Genomic DNA, 16,897 nt, shown 5'->3' on the forward strand with positions numbered 1-16,897 from the left:
TTCGAGAAATTCAATTGAATTAAATTTGAACCTAGTCACATCAAATGCATTTAAAATCTATTTCTAAATCTTAAATCATTGGAAGAGCAAGATGGCAATACTGAATAATTGGTTTGAAGACTGATATGAGATATTACCCTTGGTATTGGGTAAACAACAGTCTAAAAACAGTATGGCTGTCCACCTTGTGGTCCCTTTTAAACCATATATATGATGGATTTGTATAGGTAAATTTAGTAAGTATTAGCATATATCTTTATCGCTTAAGGTCCAATCTTTCTTATTTTCAACTTATTTTGTAATCTATCCTTTGTTTTTTCCTCTTACTTGTCAGTTGTATCTTTAATGGAGAGGCTCGAAGTTCCAAGCAAAGAATGGATGTCGAAACCTAGGTTATCAACGGAATATATTGATGGTGTAGTGTCATTTATTAAATACTTGAGAACGAATAAACAGAATTTCGGTTATGATGATCATTATTTTTGTCCTTGTGTCAAATGCCGTAATACTTCATCGAGAAGGAAAGATATAGAAACAATCGTAGAACACTTAGTTTGTGACGGTGTAGATACTTCTTACACGAGATGGATATTCCATGGAGAACATTGGAGGAGCGGGGATCATGTAACAGTTGGGGCTAGTACGTCTGTTCGTCAGTGTGATGAAGATATGGTCCCAAGAATGACAGACATGTTGAATGATGCGCTTGGACGTTTTTCCAACGAAGAAGATGAAGTTACTTGTATGGACGAGTGTTCTGATAGAAACGATGACCAAGTTCATGATGATTCAATAGATGATATTCAATATCACCAAATGATAGAAGAAGCGATGCAACCCTTATATCATTCATGTCGAAAAGAGGATACAAAATTGTCAGTTATAGTTGAGTTGTTGAGTATGAAAACTAGACATCAATGGTCTCAGAAGAGTTTTGATGAATTGTTGCAAATGATTAAAAGGATATTGCCACATGATAACTCTTTACCAGAGAGTACCTACTCTGCAAAGAAAATGATCAAGACTTTAAGGATGAAATGCGAGATTATTCATGCATGTCCTAATGATTGTATATTGTATTGGAGAGAGAATAAAGGTAAAGATAGTTGTCCAAAATGTGGCGAGAGTAGATGGAAACCGGTTAATGAAAAGAAGTCGAAGAAAAAACTTTTACCGGTGAAAATATTGAGGTATTTCCCACTAACGCAAAGGTTGAAACGAATGTATAGTGTGCCATGGATTGCAGAGAACATGAAATGGCATTCTAAAGGATGTCAACAACGAAAAGAGTTTATGTGTCATCCAGTGGATTCATCTTGTTGGAGAGGAGTGGATAGTAAATGGGGAGATTTTGCTATTGAACCACGCAATGTTCGGTTGGGACTTGCAACAGATGGATTTAATCCATTTGGGATGAAAAACAACTCATACAGTTGTTGGCCTGTTATGGTTGTTCCGTATAATCTGCCACCATCTTTATGCATGCGGAAGGAGTTTACGATGTTGACACTTTTGATTCCTGGGAGAAATGGTCCAGGACATGACATTGACGTGTACTTGCAGCCACTGATTGCAGAGCTAAATGAGTTGTGGTCTACAGGAATTGAAACATATGATGCTAGCACTAAACATATGTTTACAATGAGAGCAATTTTGTTATGGGCTATACATGATTTTCCAGCATACGGTCATTTATCGGGTTGTAAAACAGCGGGAAAATTTGCATGTCCTGTTTGTAGTGAAGGAACAGATTCAATGTGGTTAAAACATGGTGGAAAATTTGCTTATATGGGGCACAGAAAATTTTTAACTGATCTTAACCATCCTTTCAGAAGTCAAAAATCTCAATTTAATGGGTATGAAGAAAAAGAGAAGCAGAATCGTCGGTTGAGCGGAGTTGATCTATTAGCCAAGTTGGAAACAATTCATACAGAGTTTGGAAAATTACCAGGTAAGAAAAGGAAAAAATCTATGAATGATGAGACTGCATGGTCGAAGAGATCAATATTTTTTGACTTCCCTTATTGGAAGGATTTGCCACTTCGTCACAATCTTGATGTGATGCACATTGAGAAAAATGTGACTGAAAATCTCTTTGCAACAATTATGAAGACGAAGGATAAGACTAAGGATGGCCTTAAAGCTCGATTAGACTTGAAAGAAATGAAGATAAAAAAGAATTTGTGGCCGATGAACATTAATGGCAATGAGGTTTTACCAAAAGCTCTTTATGAACTGTCTAATGAGGAAAAAGAATTAATTTGTAAAACCTTGTGGGATTTGAAAGTTCCTGTCGGATACAGTTCAAATTGGAAACAAAATGTGAGTTTACAAGAACTTCAATTGAAAATTTTGAAATCACATGATTATCACATACTTATGCAACATTTATTACCGGTGTTGCTAATGCACGCATTCAAGATGAAGAATCAAAAGCCGTTGCGTGCCGCTATTCGACAACTCTCAATATTTTTCAATGTCTTATGCTCGAAAAAAATCAATCGTTTGGAGTTACAAAGTTTTAAAGGACGTATTGTAGAAACAGTGTGTGTATTCGAAAAATATTTTCCACCTTCTTTTTTTGTTTCTATGATACATCTCCTTGTGCACTTGGTGGAGGAAGCGTTGATGTGCGGACCAGTTAGATATCGATGGATGTATCCTTTTGAACGGTATGTGATGATCAATAAGTAATGAATATTTTTATTTGTCTTATCGTTATCTAATTTGTAAAATATTATTAGGATGATGAAGAGTTATAAACGATACGTGGTGAACCAAACATTCCCAGAAGGTTCTATCACAGAATGTTATCTTATGGAAGAAGCAATGATGTATGCTATGCATTACATGCCCGATGATTTACGTAGAATAGGAAGTCATCAACGAAGCCAACATATGATTATGAATGATGACTGTGAACCTGCCTACCCTATTGATAAGAATGGAAAACGTTATGTTCTGAACAATGTGGAGTATGAGCAAGTTCGCAAATGGGTACTTCGTCAGTCTGCTGAGAATTCTCAATGGGAAAAGTATGTAGCAACAACTCAAATTTATTTTTATATTATATGAATTTAAACCTCATTAATTCATACTATTTTTTATAGGAAATATAATGATTACCTTCAAAGTCTTGCGTCAAGGGCTAATAGTCGAAAGACCAATTCACAAGTAGAGAAAGAAATGCCATACGCTCATTGGGTTAGAGAACAACTACATGACGATTTCAGCCCCTCAATTACAAAAAGGCTTGCTACCGGCCCAAATGCTTCTGTAATTTCATATAACGCATATGCAGTAAATGGGTATATTTTCTATACAGCGGAATATGAAATGAATTTATCAACACAAAACTCTGGGGTGTCAATGAAAGCTGTAACGAGTTTCCGGGCAAATGCTAGAGATACGAATTATGTAGATGAAGAAGTTACCTATTATGGTATTGTAAAGAAAATACTTGAGTTGGACTACCTAGATTTCAAAGAGACGGTATTTTATTGTGATTGGGTGCGTATAGAAGATTCAAATGGGTATATAGTTGATCGAGACACAAATTTACGATATGTTAATCTAGAGAGATTGATGAGAAATACAAAAGTGGACGATGAACCGTTTATTCTTGCCTCACAAGCAACTCAAGTTTTTTATTGTAAAGATCAAAGTCGGCCTACAGAAGCTTGGCACGTGGTTTTAGAAGCTCCAAAGAGATTGAATAAAGATGTAGACGCTTTTGAAGTCGATTAGGATTATCTTTTCAATTTGAATTTTGGCATAGGTGATCTCATAGATTGGAACATTAACTTCAAGGCTGTCAAGAAGGCCTACTGCACGAGGACTGTCAACCAGCTGCTGTACACCGTAACTTCAAGGCTGTCAATGTTCTACTTGACGATGAGCTTGCAGTACGTGTCTCTGATTGTGGTTTGGCTCCTCTAGTATCATCTGGTTCTGTTAGTCAGGAGATATTTGAATTAAATTCTAAGAACCCAATTTGCATTTGAGAGTGTAGATCTTTTTTGGGTTGCCTAGAGTTGTGAAGATGGATTCTAAACCAAAGATCTCGGAGTACCGAGAGAGACTAGATAAAACACTTGCATCTGATGATCTTGCAAATGATGAGTCTATTAAGACCCTTGTTAGGAATCAACTCATACGCTCATCACCGTCAGAGATGCAGGGTTGGTTAATTTTCAGATTTGCGTGGTGACTTTTGTTTCTCTTTCATTTGACAGTCTAGACATTTGTTTCAATTGGGTACTGATTTCAAGGGGATAAATGGAATTCTGGTTTTAGTGTGTTAACATGTTTGACTATTTATATCCTTCTTCTACAGGACACATTGAAAGTTTTGTAGACAAAAGAACAGTGGAAGTATCAAATTTTCTCGACATGTTGAGGAGTGCTTCACAAAAGGATAGTGAGGTGTCAAAAACTAATGGGATCCAACCCATGTCGCATCTGTAGCCTCATATAACAAATAGGCCATATCGATAGGCTCTTCCCAAACACTCAATATATTGATTTATTGGGTTTTGTTACTAAAAATTTATAGTGCTTCTGCTTAATTAATAAATGACCTGATTTTTAAAAAAATATGGTTAAAAACCTGACATAATTGAAATCATTGTTCTTCCGTTGACAGTTAAACCTGGTTTTTAATGAAATTGTTGTTTGCTGACCATATTCCAAACAATTATTTTATTTTCAGGTGGCCTCAGATTAGCTTCCCGCCTTTCAAAATTACTGCAGCCGATTGCTTGCAAAAAGTCCGAATTGGTGAACAGATTTGTCTAGTGAGGTTAGTCCACCTAGTTCAACATTCACTTAATGAAATTCTTTGTAGTGTTTGATCCTCTTTGGAATGTTGATCTTTTATGGTGGTGACGACAGTGTCGATGATGACGATTATGATGGCAAATCTGATGGAGACGAAGATGGTGACAATGATGGCAAAACTGATGAAGATGAAGACAGTGACAATGATAATGGTGGGGACTTAGATAATTCTGAGAAGGAGAACAAGAATTTTGGTTTTGGGTCACGCCCAACACGCCATTCTCAGAAACAAAAAGTACACTTGGCTAAAGATGTTGCAGGCTTACGCCGTAGTAATAGACTAACAAGTCCTACTAGTCATCCCGTCACCGAGACTAGAAACCGTGTGGATACAATGAAGGTTCTGAGGCAGAGACCTTCCCATAACACTGCCTATGAGCCCGTTTCTGTTTCCAGCTCCCAAGATGAAAACTTGTCTGAAAATCTGAGTGATGAAGCATCGGGCACCGAAAAGGAGTCTCTAGCCGTTCTTGATGGATTGTTGGAAGAGAGTGAAGAGGAGAACAGTGATGCCTGAGGACTGCAAAACAAATGGGTAAGGCACATAATGGGTTTCTTGAGTTTTACATTATAGAAAGAAAAACTAAACAAGCTGTTTGTAAAATCTGGATGAAAATTCTTAGGCAGATTTTGTTTTTGGAATGTAGTTTTTGAACTAATCTTGTCTGTCATTCCTTTGATCCTTACTTTGGTTAGTGGAAGTGTGTATCATCAGAAGATAATACTTTATCAGCCACCATTGTTGGAGTCAAAATTAGTTTTCAGATCTCCGATGCAGATAATGTTGATAAATTTACTCATGGGTTCACCCGTGATGGGATACCTGAAGCAAAAGATATTGTGCGGATAGATGTGGTTGGAGGCTTTGCTTTACAAAAGGTGACTTCAAGCCGGAGTTACTTTCGGTGAGTTTTACTTATATTGGCTAAGCTCTTGAACTGCATCTGGAGGATCTTACTTGTGTAAGGATGATTAGATTTGGCATCAATAGCATTTCAAGGAAGAAAAAGATTGATTACATGTATTTTGTATTTGTCCAACTTATCTTAAAACCTGCAGTTTCCATGCTAAGAAGTTTTCAGCTCTCCATGTATATTCTTTGATGGATTCCTCATAATGTACTCATGTTGGGACAGGCGTCACCATTGAATGGCTCTCACTATGCTTGGGTTCAAGGATTTTATAATATCGATAAGACAAACAACATAATTTTGTTAAATAGAGCATTTCTATAATTCTGCAGGACGATTGCAACTATGGATATGAAGCTCGACTTCGTTCCTCCATCACTTATCAACTTTGTCTCAAGACATCTCATAGGCAGCGGTTTTAAGCTTTATAAAAAGGTAACATTCTCATTTGGGATAATATTTATTGCCTTTGGGCTTTGCCATAATTGTAAACAACTATTGAAATTATTTGAACGAGTGTTATTGTTATCACAGCGAAAAAGAGGTTGAATCTTTGTCAGACTCCCATGATCTCTGCATTGGAGGGGACTGCTTTGAAATGTTACAGCAGACTTCTGCTGTTCTCCAAGTCATCCCCTTTGTGAAGGTTGTAACTCACATTATCCATTAGAAACTTGTAGATGGTTCTTCATGTTAGTAATAGATTCTTTGACAATGATTTCAGGTTTTTCCAAGGGTTGCTCCTGAGCAGAAGGAACTAATCATGACCACTTTCAAAACAGTTGGAAGGATTACATTGATGTGTGGTGATGGAACCAATGACGGCTGCAGAGAAACAACAGCAGAAGCTAAAGAAGCTCATGGATGAGATGAATGAGGAAAGCGATGGTCGTGCCACTCCTATTGTTAAGCTTGGTGATGCGTCAATGGCATCTCCTTTCACTGCAAAGCATGCGTCTGTGGCTCCCACCACTGATATAATCCAACAGGGCAGGAGTACTCTAGTGACCACTCTCCAGATGTTCAAGATACTTGGCCTAAATTGCCTCGGGACTGCTTACGTACTCAGTGTTATGTACCTTGATGGTGTCAAGCTTGGTGACATCCAAGCCACCATCAGTGGCATCTTCACAGCAGCCTTCTTTCTCTTCACAGCAGCCTTCTGTCCTCTTCATATCTAGTGGGATTTATTTTTTATTTATTTTTTTTTTTTTGTAAGACTTCATTACATTGATGTATTTGAATATGATTTCAGGAATTCTTCCAATAAATAAGTAATATTTTTTTTTTTAAATCTTATTATTCTTTATATTATGAATTGAATGCAAATTGGTGTGGATCGGATGTGAATAGATGGGATGGAATGTGAATGTTGATGTGGATATAAATGTGTCATTTTTTTCACAGGTATAGGTTGAAAACAAAAGCATTTTGTCACGAAAATATGGTAAGAACCTATATTCGACGGTCTTAAACCGTCGAAAATATTTTATTCGACGGCTTATAGCTGTCGAAAATAATTATTCGGCGGCTTATAGCTGTCGAAAATAATTATTCGGCGGCTTATAGCTGTCGAAATTTTTTTATTCGACGGCTTATAACTGTCGAATTTATGAAAAATTCTATGGTTTTTAGCCGTCGAAATATTTTTCGACAAGAAAAATTTCGATAGCCCCATTCGACGGTCGGGACTGTCGAATTGATCCATAATTCGACGGTTTTGGACCGTCGATATTTCGGTATTTTCACATAGTGGAAATAGAATTCAATGAGAAGCGTTTCTAGGGATTCCCACTTACCAGACAAAGCCCAAGGATTATGGGTTCAAACTTCAAACTCAGTAAGATTTCAATAAGGTTAAGGAAGAGAAAAAACTTTACGCATCAAGTAGTGAACCACAAGTTCTTCAAAATCAGAGTCCAGACGCCATAATTATCACTTCATTTCGAAACATTACAGCTTCCCAAAATTGCTTCTGAGACTAATCAGCTGTGGTGGGTGAATTCAGATTTCAAACAACCTATATAAAGTTCCAGTACTCCAGTTCTTATATAAAAACCCATGGAAATGTATTATGAACATTAATTACCAAAATACCCTTGATGTTTTAATGGACATGTTGGAGAATTTGGCAAAAATTTAATTGGTGATGAAGCACGAATGAAACAGTATAACATACGATACTTTGTTGCTTATCATTTTACCATACTCCACTAATTAATGATTTAACCCTCCAACGATAAAAATAAGACCATTGATCAAATGGCTTCAATTACACTAGGTGGGCCATCATGATCGTGTTTAGTGACATTGTTTGTGAAGTATGTTTATAGAATATCTAGTGTAAAATGTTTACTTCCAGATTCTTGAAAACCTTCCATTTTATGATGGATGTGAATATATCCTTTATTAATTAACGAATCATGTCGGTGAAGGACTGTAACAAATCATATCACTACGTGAAAATTGAAAAATTCGACAGAAAAATTTGACGGGCCAAGGCCCATGAATTTTAGAAACTGAATTTTGACGGTCTAGGACCGTCGAAATTCTTAATGTTTTCAGATTTGACGGCTAAGAGCTGTCAAATTTCTCCCATCATTCAATAATTTGACAGTTTCAACCCATCGAAAAAAAAGAATTTGACAATGAAAAATTCGACCCCTTAATCCGTTGAATTTTATGACTTTTTCACATTGTGTATATTCATTCTCTTAAAAATAAAATTTTGTTACAATACTCATATATGATTGACGAGCTAGCTAGATGGTCCAATACAAACTAAAACTACTAGAGACTGGTCAAGCAATTATTCAACTTCAGCTTTGCATCTATTGTACTCTGTTCTCCTTTCATGGATCAATGACCACGCCATCATCTTCAGCTTTGCATCTATTGTACTGTTCTCTGGTCAAGCAAAGGACCCACTCCCCCATTTCCATCATGGAGTTCTGCATAAGAAATAAAAATGAAACTAATTAAATATAACCATATAATTAGGACCAAATCTTTAATTTTCACGGTTGACAAGAAATGGGTTTCTTTCATTTATTCTTATAATTTTGCATGGATTAGAGTAGAAACTGTTTCATTCTTTAATATACAAAACTAAATAATAAAAATTGTGAAACTCACTTGGGTATTAGGTTGAATACCAACAAACTGGAACTCATGCATAATCCACTGCGTTAGAGGCCCATTAGGTGGACTCCCCATACGGAAGACCAAAGTTTTCTTCATCCCAATGACTCGATTAAACCTTGAATCAATAATTTCCTGGTCAATACCATTAGCCTTCCAGTGACCAGACAAAGTCACTCGATTGGGTCCGTCTCCATTCCCATAAGTCTCATCCCTTGGGCTGAAAAAATACCTAACTTGCTCTACATTACCTACAAATATTAAACACTCAAATTATTTCTAGGTGGTAATTTAACAAAATTCATAATAAATAAAAAAAATTAATAATAAATAAATAAATTGAAGTTCATAAATTATGAGAATTATAGGGATTCCAACTAACCTGGTAAAGCCCAAGGATCATGATTGTAAACATTGACATCAGGAATTTGGGCACAACGCAATGTGGAAAATAGACCTTTGACCTTTAAGTAGTGAATCACAAGTTCTTCGTCTGTAAGAAGGAATTGGATCCCATTTCTCTCCATTTTGAAACATTAGTACAACTTCCAAAAATCGACTCTCAGACCAATTAAGTAGTTGGGTGAATTCATATTTCAGAGGTCCAGTTCTCTAGTTTTTATAAGAGAGTTCTTCTGGGTATTTATGGACGTTAATTACGAAAATACCCTTGATGTTTTAATGTACATCCTGGAGAATGTGGTAAGAATTTAATTGGTGACTAAGCACGTCATAAGGAGCTGATTTTTTGTTTTTTGTTGAGAAAACAGTACAAGATACAGTACTTTGTTGCCTATCATTTTATCATACTCCTCTAATTAAAAGAGTTTAGATTGCACTAGCGGGCCATCAAGATCGTGTTTGGTGATATTGTTTGTGAACCATCCTAAAGATTATAGATTATGTAGTGACAATGATCCAGGTTTCCATTTTAGGAGGGACATTTCCTTTGTTTCCTTTTTGAGTTAGGAGGGATGTTTCCTTTTTGGGAGGGATGTTTCCTTTTTGAGTCGTGATATATTGACTACCTCATGTGGCACACTCAATCAACTCTCCTAATGTGATAAGTTTGGGAACGGTAGATCTATACGTCTCGTGATACGTGGTTCTCTTGGGATACCTATTTTTTATGAGGGAGTGCTGTTTTGATTCCAGAGGAGTACAGATCTACGATTCTCAAATTTGTCACGTCACGAGAGTCAATTAAACGTGCCATGTGGGGTGGTTAGATTATCACCATCCTTCCTTTTTAGGAGGGATGTGAATATATCTTATATTAATTAACAAATCTTTTCCTATTTTTGTGTTTTTAATAAGCGGGTAATTTTGTCATTTAAGGGTTGGTTGGTGAGTTTTGGGAACAAAGATTGTGGGCCGTTCACATAGTTAGTAAATAATTCATGAATTGTAGTCGAATTTTTTGAATGATACACAAAATGATTAATACTCTTGTCCAATTCAACTCCTCATAAAAATTCGTGACTTTTTGAACTTTTTCAAATCTTTCACGATTTATTGTTTTCCCGAATTAAACAAATCAAAAATACTTTCTGCAAAGATCGTTAAAGCACAAATTAACCTGTATTTTGTAAAACAAGTTACATCTCAATAGCATAATAATATTTTCATTATTCTCTCTTTACACTTAAAGGTTTCATAATTAGACAAGAACTAATCATTGGATCTCACTATTATTGATCAACAATTTGTCTTTTCACTCCGTTTATATATCTCCTCTCCTCTCAGATTTTTTGAAGATGAGCCCGAGTAACTCAATTAAGCAAGGTAGTATGTGCTTTTCATCACGAAGATTTGTGTTAATAGTATAATTAATAATAAAAATATATATATGTTCTTAATTTTAAATATGTTTTGTATATGCTATTTAAGAATAAATATTAAAATGTAATATGTTTATAGGTTTCCAAGTGTTATTGATTTGTAATAAGGCTTAAATATTTAATAAACATGCATAAAAAATGTCATATGTTCTTAATTTATACAAGAATGAGTTCAAAGATAAATGGTACTCGTGGTGATATTGAAAGATGAAATATAGAAACAATAAATCATAAAAAAATAGAGGAGTATTTCCCTAAGGCTCCGTTTGATAACGCTATCAAAATTTATTGTCAGATTCTACTGTAAGAAGTAGTTGTAAGAAACAGTTGTAAAAAGCTAGAACACTAAATATTTCTTTGATAGTCTACTAAAAGTGTTGTGCGGTTTACTAGAATTTGGTAATTATTGTTTCATACAGTTAGATTCTACTGTATTATAGTAAATGACCAAAATACCTTTAATGTTTATAATGCACCCACAATGCACTAAAAATTATCAGAATACCCAAATAAATATATAATACACTAAATATATATATAAATAAATTTGTCTTAAAAATTATAAAAATAATTATTTTAATTTAAATAAATTTATAAATTTATAGAAATTTCGGTAGTATCTTCTCTTTAAAAAGACATATGAAAAGTTTCTAGCAAAGAAAATACCTGTATAATACACAATCCAACATCCACATAACATCTCATTTATATTCTGACGTCATTTAAACATAATAACAATAACTAATATAATAAGTAGAAATGAAATAAATAAAAATATGCATCTAACAAATGCATATCAGATATATTTTTCATTCTTCTTATTTGTTTTCAATACTAAGTAACATTATCATCGATAACATTATTTGCCCCCAAAGATGAAATCCAATTACTTCGCAAACTTCAGAAGTTTCGTTTCGAATATTGCATTTTTTGATGATACTATAAAAAAAACCTAAATTATATAAAGAGACAAAATTCCTAAAATAAATAGATGAAAAAAATTAATAAAGAATATATATGTAACCACCCATCCCACCACTCCTCATTTGCATCTAATGTACCGATCTCAATATTATAAGAGACGTCAGTATTTGTGCAAATCTTACTCCAATAACACCAAATGCTTTTTTGTAAATCTCACTTGTTCTTCATTTACCCTCTACATAGTAAATATTAGTTTTTTTAAACTCCTTCACTAAAATTCCATATCTAATATTATCAAACACTTTATGTGGTCTCCTATCCATCTTAACAAATTCATAGCATATCTCAACCCAAACTTAATGTTGTTTCAGTGTCCAATTTACTTTCACAAGTTCTTCGTCTGTAAGAAGGAATTGGATCCCATTTCTCTCCATTTTGAAACATTAGTACAACTTCCAAAAATCGACTCTCAGACCAATTAAGTAGTTGGGTGAATTCATATTTCAGAGGTCCAGTTCTCTAGTTCTTATAAGAGAGTTCTTCTAGGTATTTATGGACGTTAATTACGAAAATACCCTTGATGTTTTAATGTACATCCTGGAGAATGTGGTAAGAATTTAATTGGTGACTAAGCACGAATCATGAGGAGCTGATTTTTGTTGTTGTTGAGAAAACAGTACAAGATACAGTACTTCGTTTCCTATCATTTTATCATACTCCTCTAATTAAATGATTTAAGAATCCAGCTAAAAAATAAGAGGGCATTAATCAAACAGTTTAGATTGCACTAGCGGGCCATCAAGACCGTGTTTGATGATATTGTTTGTGAGCCATCCTAAATATTATAGATTATGTAGTGACAATGATCCAGTTGGTTTCCTTTTTAGGAGGGATGTTTTCCTTTTTGAGTCAGGAGGGATGCTCTGACTACCTCATGTGGCACACTCAATCAACTCTCCTAATGTGACAAGTTTGGGAGCAGTAGATCTATATGCCTCGTGATACATGGTTCTCTTGGGATACCTATTTTTATGAGGGAGTGCAGTTTTGATTCCAAAGGCGTATAGATCTACGATTTCCAAATTTGTCACGTCACGAGAGTCAATTAAATGTGCCATGTGGGGTGGTTAGATAATCACCATCCTTCCTTTTTAGGAGGGATGTGAATATATCTTATATTAATTAACAAATCTTTTCCTATTTTTGTGTTTTTAATAAGCGGGTAATTTTGTCATTTCAGGGTTGGTTGGTGAGTTTTGGGAACAAAGATTGTGGGCCGTTCACATAGTTAGTAAATAATTCATGAATTATAGCCAAATTTTTTGAACGATACACAAAACGATTAAAACTTCAGTCCAATTCAACTCCTCATAAAATATAGTGACTTTTTGAACTTTTTCAAAATCATTCACGATTTATTGTATTCTTGAATTAAACAAATCAAAAATACTTTCTGCAAAGATCGTTAAAACACAAATTAACATGTATTGTAAAAAATAGTTATATCTCAATAGCATAATAATAGTTTTTCATTATTCTCTCTTTACATTTAAAGGTTTCATATATAATTAGACAATAACTAATCATTGTTTGTTATTGGATCTCACTATTATTGATCAACAATTAGTCTTTTCACTCCGATTATATATCTTCTCTCTCCTCACATATTTTTTGAAGATGAACCCGAATAATTCAATTAAGTAGGATAGTATGTGCTTTTCATTATGAAGATTTGTGTTAATAGTATAATTAATCATAAAAAGATATATATGTTCTTAATTTTAAATATGTTTTGTACATGTTATTTAAGAATAAATATTAAAATGTAATATGTTCATAGGTATCAAGTTTTATTGATTTGAAATAAGGCTTAAATATTTAATAAACATGCATAAAAGTGTCATATGTTCTTAATTTATATAAGAATGAGTTCAGAGATGAAGGGTACTGGTGGTGATTTTGAAAGATGAAATATAAAAACAATAAATCTTAGAAAGATAGAGGAGTACTTCTCTAAGGTTCCGTTTGATAACGTTGCCAAAATTTGCTATCAGATTCTACTGTAAGAAGCAACTGTTAGAACAACTGTAAAAATTGGAATATTGAAAAGTCTGTTTGATAGAGTCTTCAAAAAGTGCTTTGTTATTTATTAGAATTTGGTAATTATTGTTTGATAAAGACGGATTCTACTATATTCTGGTAAATGACTAGAATACCTTTAATGTTGATAATGCACCCACACTGTACTAAAAATGATCAAAATACTCTAATAAATATATAATTACATTAAATATATATATATATAATAAATTTATATTAAAAATTATAAAAATAATTATTTTAATTTAAATAAATTTATAAATTTTATAATTCTATAGAAATTTCGATAGCATCTCCTTTTTAAAATGGATATATGAAAATTTTCTAATAAAGAAAATATTTGCATAATACACAATCCAACATCCACATAAAATCTATATACATAACATCTCATTTATATTCTGATGTCATTTAAACATAATAACCATAACTAATATAATAAGTAGAAATGAAATAAATAAAAACATGAAAAATATGCATCTAACAAATGCATACAAGATATATTTTTCATTATTCTTATTTACTTCCGTTACTTTATCTTGAGTAACATTATCATCGATGACATTATTTGTCTCTAAAAATATAATCTAATTGTTTCGCAAACTTCATAGGTTTCGTTCAAAATATTGCATATTTGGATGATGCTATAAAAAAAACCTAAATTATATAAAGAGACAAAATTCCTAAAATAAATTGAAAAAAAAATTAATAAAAAATTATACCTCTAACAACCCATCCCACCACTCTTTACTTGCATCTAATATGTCGATCTCAACATCATAAGAGGTGTCAGTATTTGTACAAATCTTATTCCAACCTCACCAAATACATTTTTGTTTATCTCACTTATTGTTCATTTGCCCTCTATCATAATAAACGTTAGTTTTTTTAAAAAAAAAATTCACTAAGATTCCAAATCCAATATTGTCAAGCACTTTATGTGATCCCCCCTTCTTAACTAGTTCATGGTATATCTTGACCAAAACTTCATGTTGTTTGGGTGTTCAATTTACTTTCGTACATTTTGAATTTGTATCCTCTATCTGACAATGGTAAAAAAAAAAGAATCACTTCCATTTGTGTTTACGAACCGAAATAAATATATATCAACCCATGTATTTTTGAAAGCAAAAGATAAAATCCAGCTTTTTGGAATAATCCGCAATACAGGTGGACAAAAATGGTGTCTTATGTGTTTGGATCCTTATTAGAAAAATGTTCATCTTGTATAAGGTAAGTCTTCTCAAACTCCTTTTCTTCAATAAATTTATACTTATAAAAAAAAACAAGTATAATGAGTTCTAAATGGATGGAATAAAAGAGTATGACAATCACCAAATCTTAGGCATCAACATTGCAATAATTTCCGCATCAAAATCATTAAAATCATCATCATTGAAGCCTCATACCAAATATTTGGGGTCGACTCAAGAAATATTATTATTATGAAAACAAAATAATCCCATAAAATGCTAAACTTCATATTATTCTCAACACCACATAGCATTTTGGGTTGTACTTCGCCAGCATTGACATTAAAAATTAACAGTATATAATTCTAGTAGTAATCCAAGGTACCAATCTTAAGAACAATTCAGTGACTTAATTGGATAAACAACTTTCTAGGATTCTCCGAAAAACCAAAAAACAATTCATAAAAGTTAGAGGTCAATTAAATATATATACTTTGATCAAAGATATGGTTCAAGATAGAGTTGAATGGCGAAATAGAATTCAATGAGAAGTATTTCTAGGGATTCCAACTTACCAGACAAAGCCCAAGGATCATGGGTTCAAACTTCAAACCTAATAAGATTTCATTAAGGCTAAGGAAGAGAAAAAACTTTATGCATCAAGTAGTGAACAACAAGTTCTTTGAAATCGGAGTCCAGATGCCATAATTATCTCTCCATTTCGAAACATTACAGCTTCCCAAAATCGCTCCTGAGACTAATCAGCCGTGGTGAGTGAATTCAGATTTCAGACAACCTATATAGAAAATTCCAGTACTCCATTTCTTATATACCCATGGAGAGAGAATTCTACTGTATATTGTGAACATTAATTACCAAAATACCCTTGAAGTTTTAATGGACAGGCTGGAGAATTTGGCAATAATTTAATTGGTGATGAAGCACGAACGAAACAATATAACATACGATACGTTGTTGCCTATCATTTTACCATACTACTCTAATTAAATGATTTAACCCTCCAACGATAAGAATAAGACCATTGATCAAATGGCTTCAATTGCACTAGGTGGCTATCATGATCATGTTTAGTGACATTGTTTGTGAAGTATGTTTATAGAATATCTAGTGTAAAGTGTTTACTTCCAGATTCTTGAAAACCTTCCATTTTATGATGAATGTGATTATATCTTGTATTAATTAACGAATCATGTCGGTGAAGGACTATATTTTCGGGTAATAAGGGACAATTTTGTTAGACGACCTATATTTAGATATTATATTAATTTGGGGTGCAACTTGGTCCGATTCAAACCAAGAACTGAACCAAACTAATAGCTTTGAGGTGATTTGATTTGGTTTGGAACAAGTTGTGGTTCGGTTCCGGGTTACAAAAATGCAAAACCGATCAATTTTGATCGGTTCTCGAATCAAGGTTGTATAGAACTAAACCAAACCGAGAACCGAATCCTTATGCAATAAGTAAATATATATATATATATATATATATATGGGAGCGGTTCGGCAGCCCTAAAGTTTGCCAAACATTTTTTGTAAATCACTTTTGATGGGGTTAAAATTTTTGGAATAGGCTGATTTTTTGTGAGGAAGATCTCTACGGTGATGAGATCATCCTCATCAAAAATCAGCTCATTTTGAAACTTCTAACCCTAGTTTACAAGTTGAAGAATCATGGACCGTCCTATTTTTGTAAATCACTTTTGATGGGGTTAGGAGTTTTGGAATAGGCTGATTTTTGGTGAGGATGATCTCCTCATCAAAGAGATCATCCTCAAAAAAAATCAGCTCATTCCAAAGCTTCTAACCCATGTTTTGAAAAATGTTTGGCACAATGTTTGGCAAACTTTAGGGCTGCAGAATCGCCCCCTCTATATATATATATATATAATATGAATTATTTTAGGAGTTAGGTCATAAATTAATGATC

The 16,897-nt window shown here is 33.5% G+C and overlaps 2 protein-coding genes and 2 long non-coding RNA genes across 6 annotated transcripts; 3 read left to right on the forward strand and 1 right to left on the reverse strand.

Moving 5' to 3' along the window:
* Nucleotides 1-345: 345 nt before the first annotated feature.
* On the forward strand, nucleotides 346-3,586 carry LOC147405386 (uncharacterized). Its single transcript, XM_086432923.1, has 5 exons — nucleotides 346-2,322; nucleotides 2,620-2,672; nucleotides 2,745-3,035; nucleotides 3,111-3,492; nucleotides 3,578-3,586. The coding sequence occupies exons 1-5, from the start codon at nucleotides 346-348 to the stop codon at nucleotides 3,584-3,586; spliced, it is 2,712 nt and encodes a 903-aa protein (XP_086289049.1).
* Nucleotides 3,587-3,739: 153 nt separating this feature from the next.
* LOC147405387 (uncharacterized) lies at nucleotides 3,740-4,801 on the forward strand. 2 transcript variants are annotated; one of them, XR_015175920.1, is made up of 3 exons: nucleotides 3,740-4,181; nucleotides 4,337-4,425; nucleotides 4,712-4,801. It is a non-coding gene; the product is annotated as an uncharacterized LOC147405387 (long non-coding RNA). The 2 variants fall into 2 exon arrangements; XR_015175921.1 differs by lacking the exon at nucleotides 4,337-4,425 and having other exon boundaries at nucleotides 3,740-3,905.
* A 79-nt stretch (nucleotides 4,802-4,880) lies between these two features.
* Nucleotides 4,881-6,999, forward strand: LOC147405388 (uncharacterized). Of its 2 annotated transcripts, XR_015175918.1 has the most exons (5): nucleotides 4,881-5,374; nucleotides 5,618-5,744; nucleotides 6,083-6,185; nucleotides 6,285-6,396; nucleotides 6,475-6,999. It is a non-coding gene; the product is annotated as an uncharacterized LOC147405388 (long non-coding RNA). The 2 variants fall into 2 exon arrangements; XR_015175919.1 differs by lacking the exon at nucleotides 6,475-6,999 and having other exon boundaries at nucleotides 6,285-6,412.
* Nucleotides 7,000-8,395: 1,396 nt separating this feature from the next.
* LOC147405389 (NAC domain-containing protein 83-like) lies at nucleotides 8,396-9,523 on the reverse strand. The gene is made up of 3 exons (XM_086432694.1): nucleotides 9,274-9,523; nucleotides 8,886-9,142; nucleotides 8,396-8,701 (listed from the first exon to the last, which is right to left on the reverse strand). Exons 1-3 carry the CDS (start codon nucleotides 9,416-9,418, stop codon nucleotides 8,603-8,605), a joined length of 501 nt encoding a protein of 166 aa, XP_086288820.1. The 5' UTR covers nucleotides 9,419-9,523; the 3' UTR covers nucleotides 8,396-8,602.
* Between the last annotated feature and the right edge of the window lie 7,374 nt (nucleotides 9,524-16,897).

The sequence above is a fragment of the Akebia trifoliata genome, chromosome 3, assembly GCF_017979445.1.
Source record: "Akebia trifoliata isolate Shusen 1 chromosome 3, ASM1797944v1, whole genome shotgun sequence".
Classification (NCBI taxonomy): domain Eukaryota; kingdom Viridiplantae; phylum Streptophyta; class Magnoliopsida; order Ranunculales; family Lardizabalaceae; genus Akebia; species Akebia trifoliata.

Bases quoted from the DNA above. Each gene is read 5' to 3' on its own strand.
- LOC147405386 (XM_086432923.1), top strand. From the start codon at position 346: ATGGAGAGGCTCGAAGTTCCAAGCAAAGAATGGATGTCGAAACCTAGG. The intron at 2,673-2,744 runs GTATGTGATGAT...AAATATTATTAG, and splicing joins TGGATGTATCCTTTTGAACG to GATGATGAAGAGTTATAAAC. The intron at 3,036-3,110 runs GTATGTAGCAAC...TATTTTTTATAG, and splicing joins GAGAATTCTCAATGGGAAAA to GAAATATAATGATTACCTTC.
- LOC147405389 (XM_086432694.1), bottom strand. From the start codon at position 9,418: ATGGAGAGAAATGGGATCCAATTCCTTCTTACAGACGAAGAACTTGTG. The intron at 9,143-9,273 runs GTTAGTTGGAAT...TAATATTTGTAG, and splicing joins TGATCCTTGGGCTTTACCAG to GTAATGTAGAGCAAGTTAGG. The intron at 8,702-8,885 runs GTGAGTTTCACA...TTTCTTATGCAG, and splicing joins GTATTCAACCTAATACCCAA to AACTCCATGATGGAAATGGG.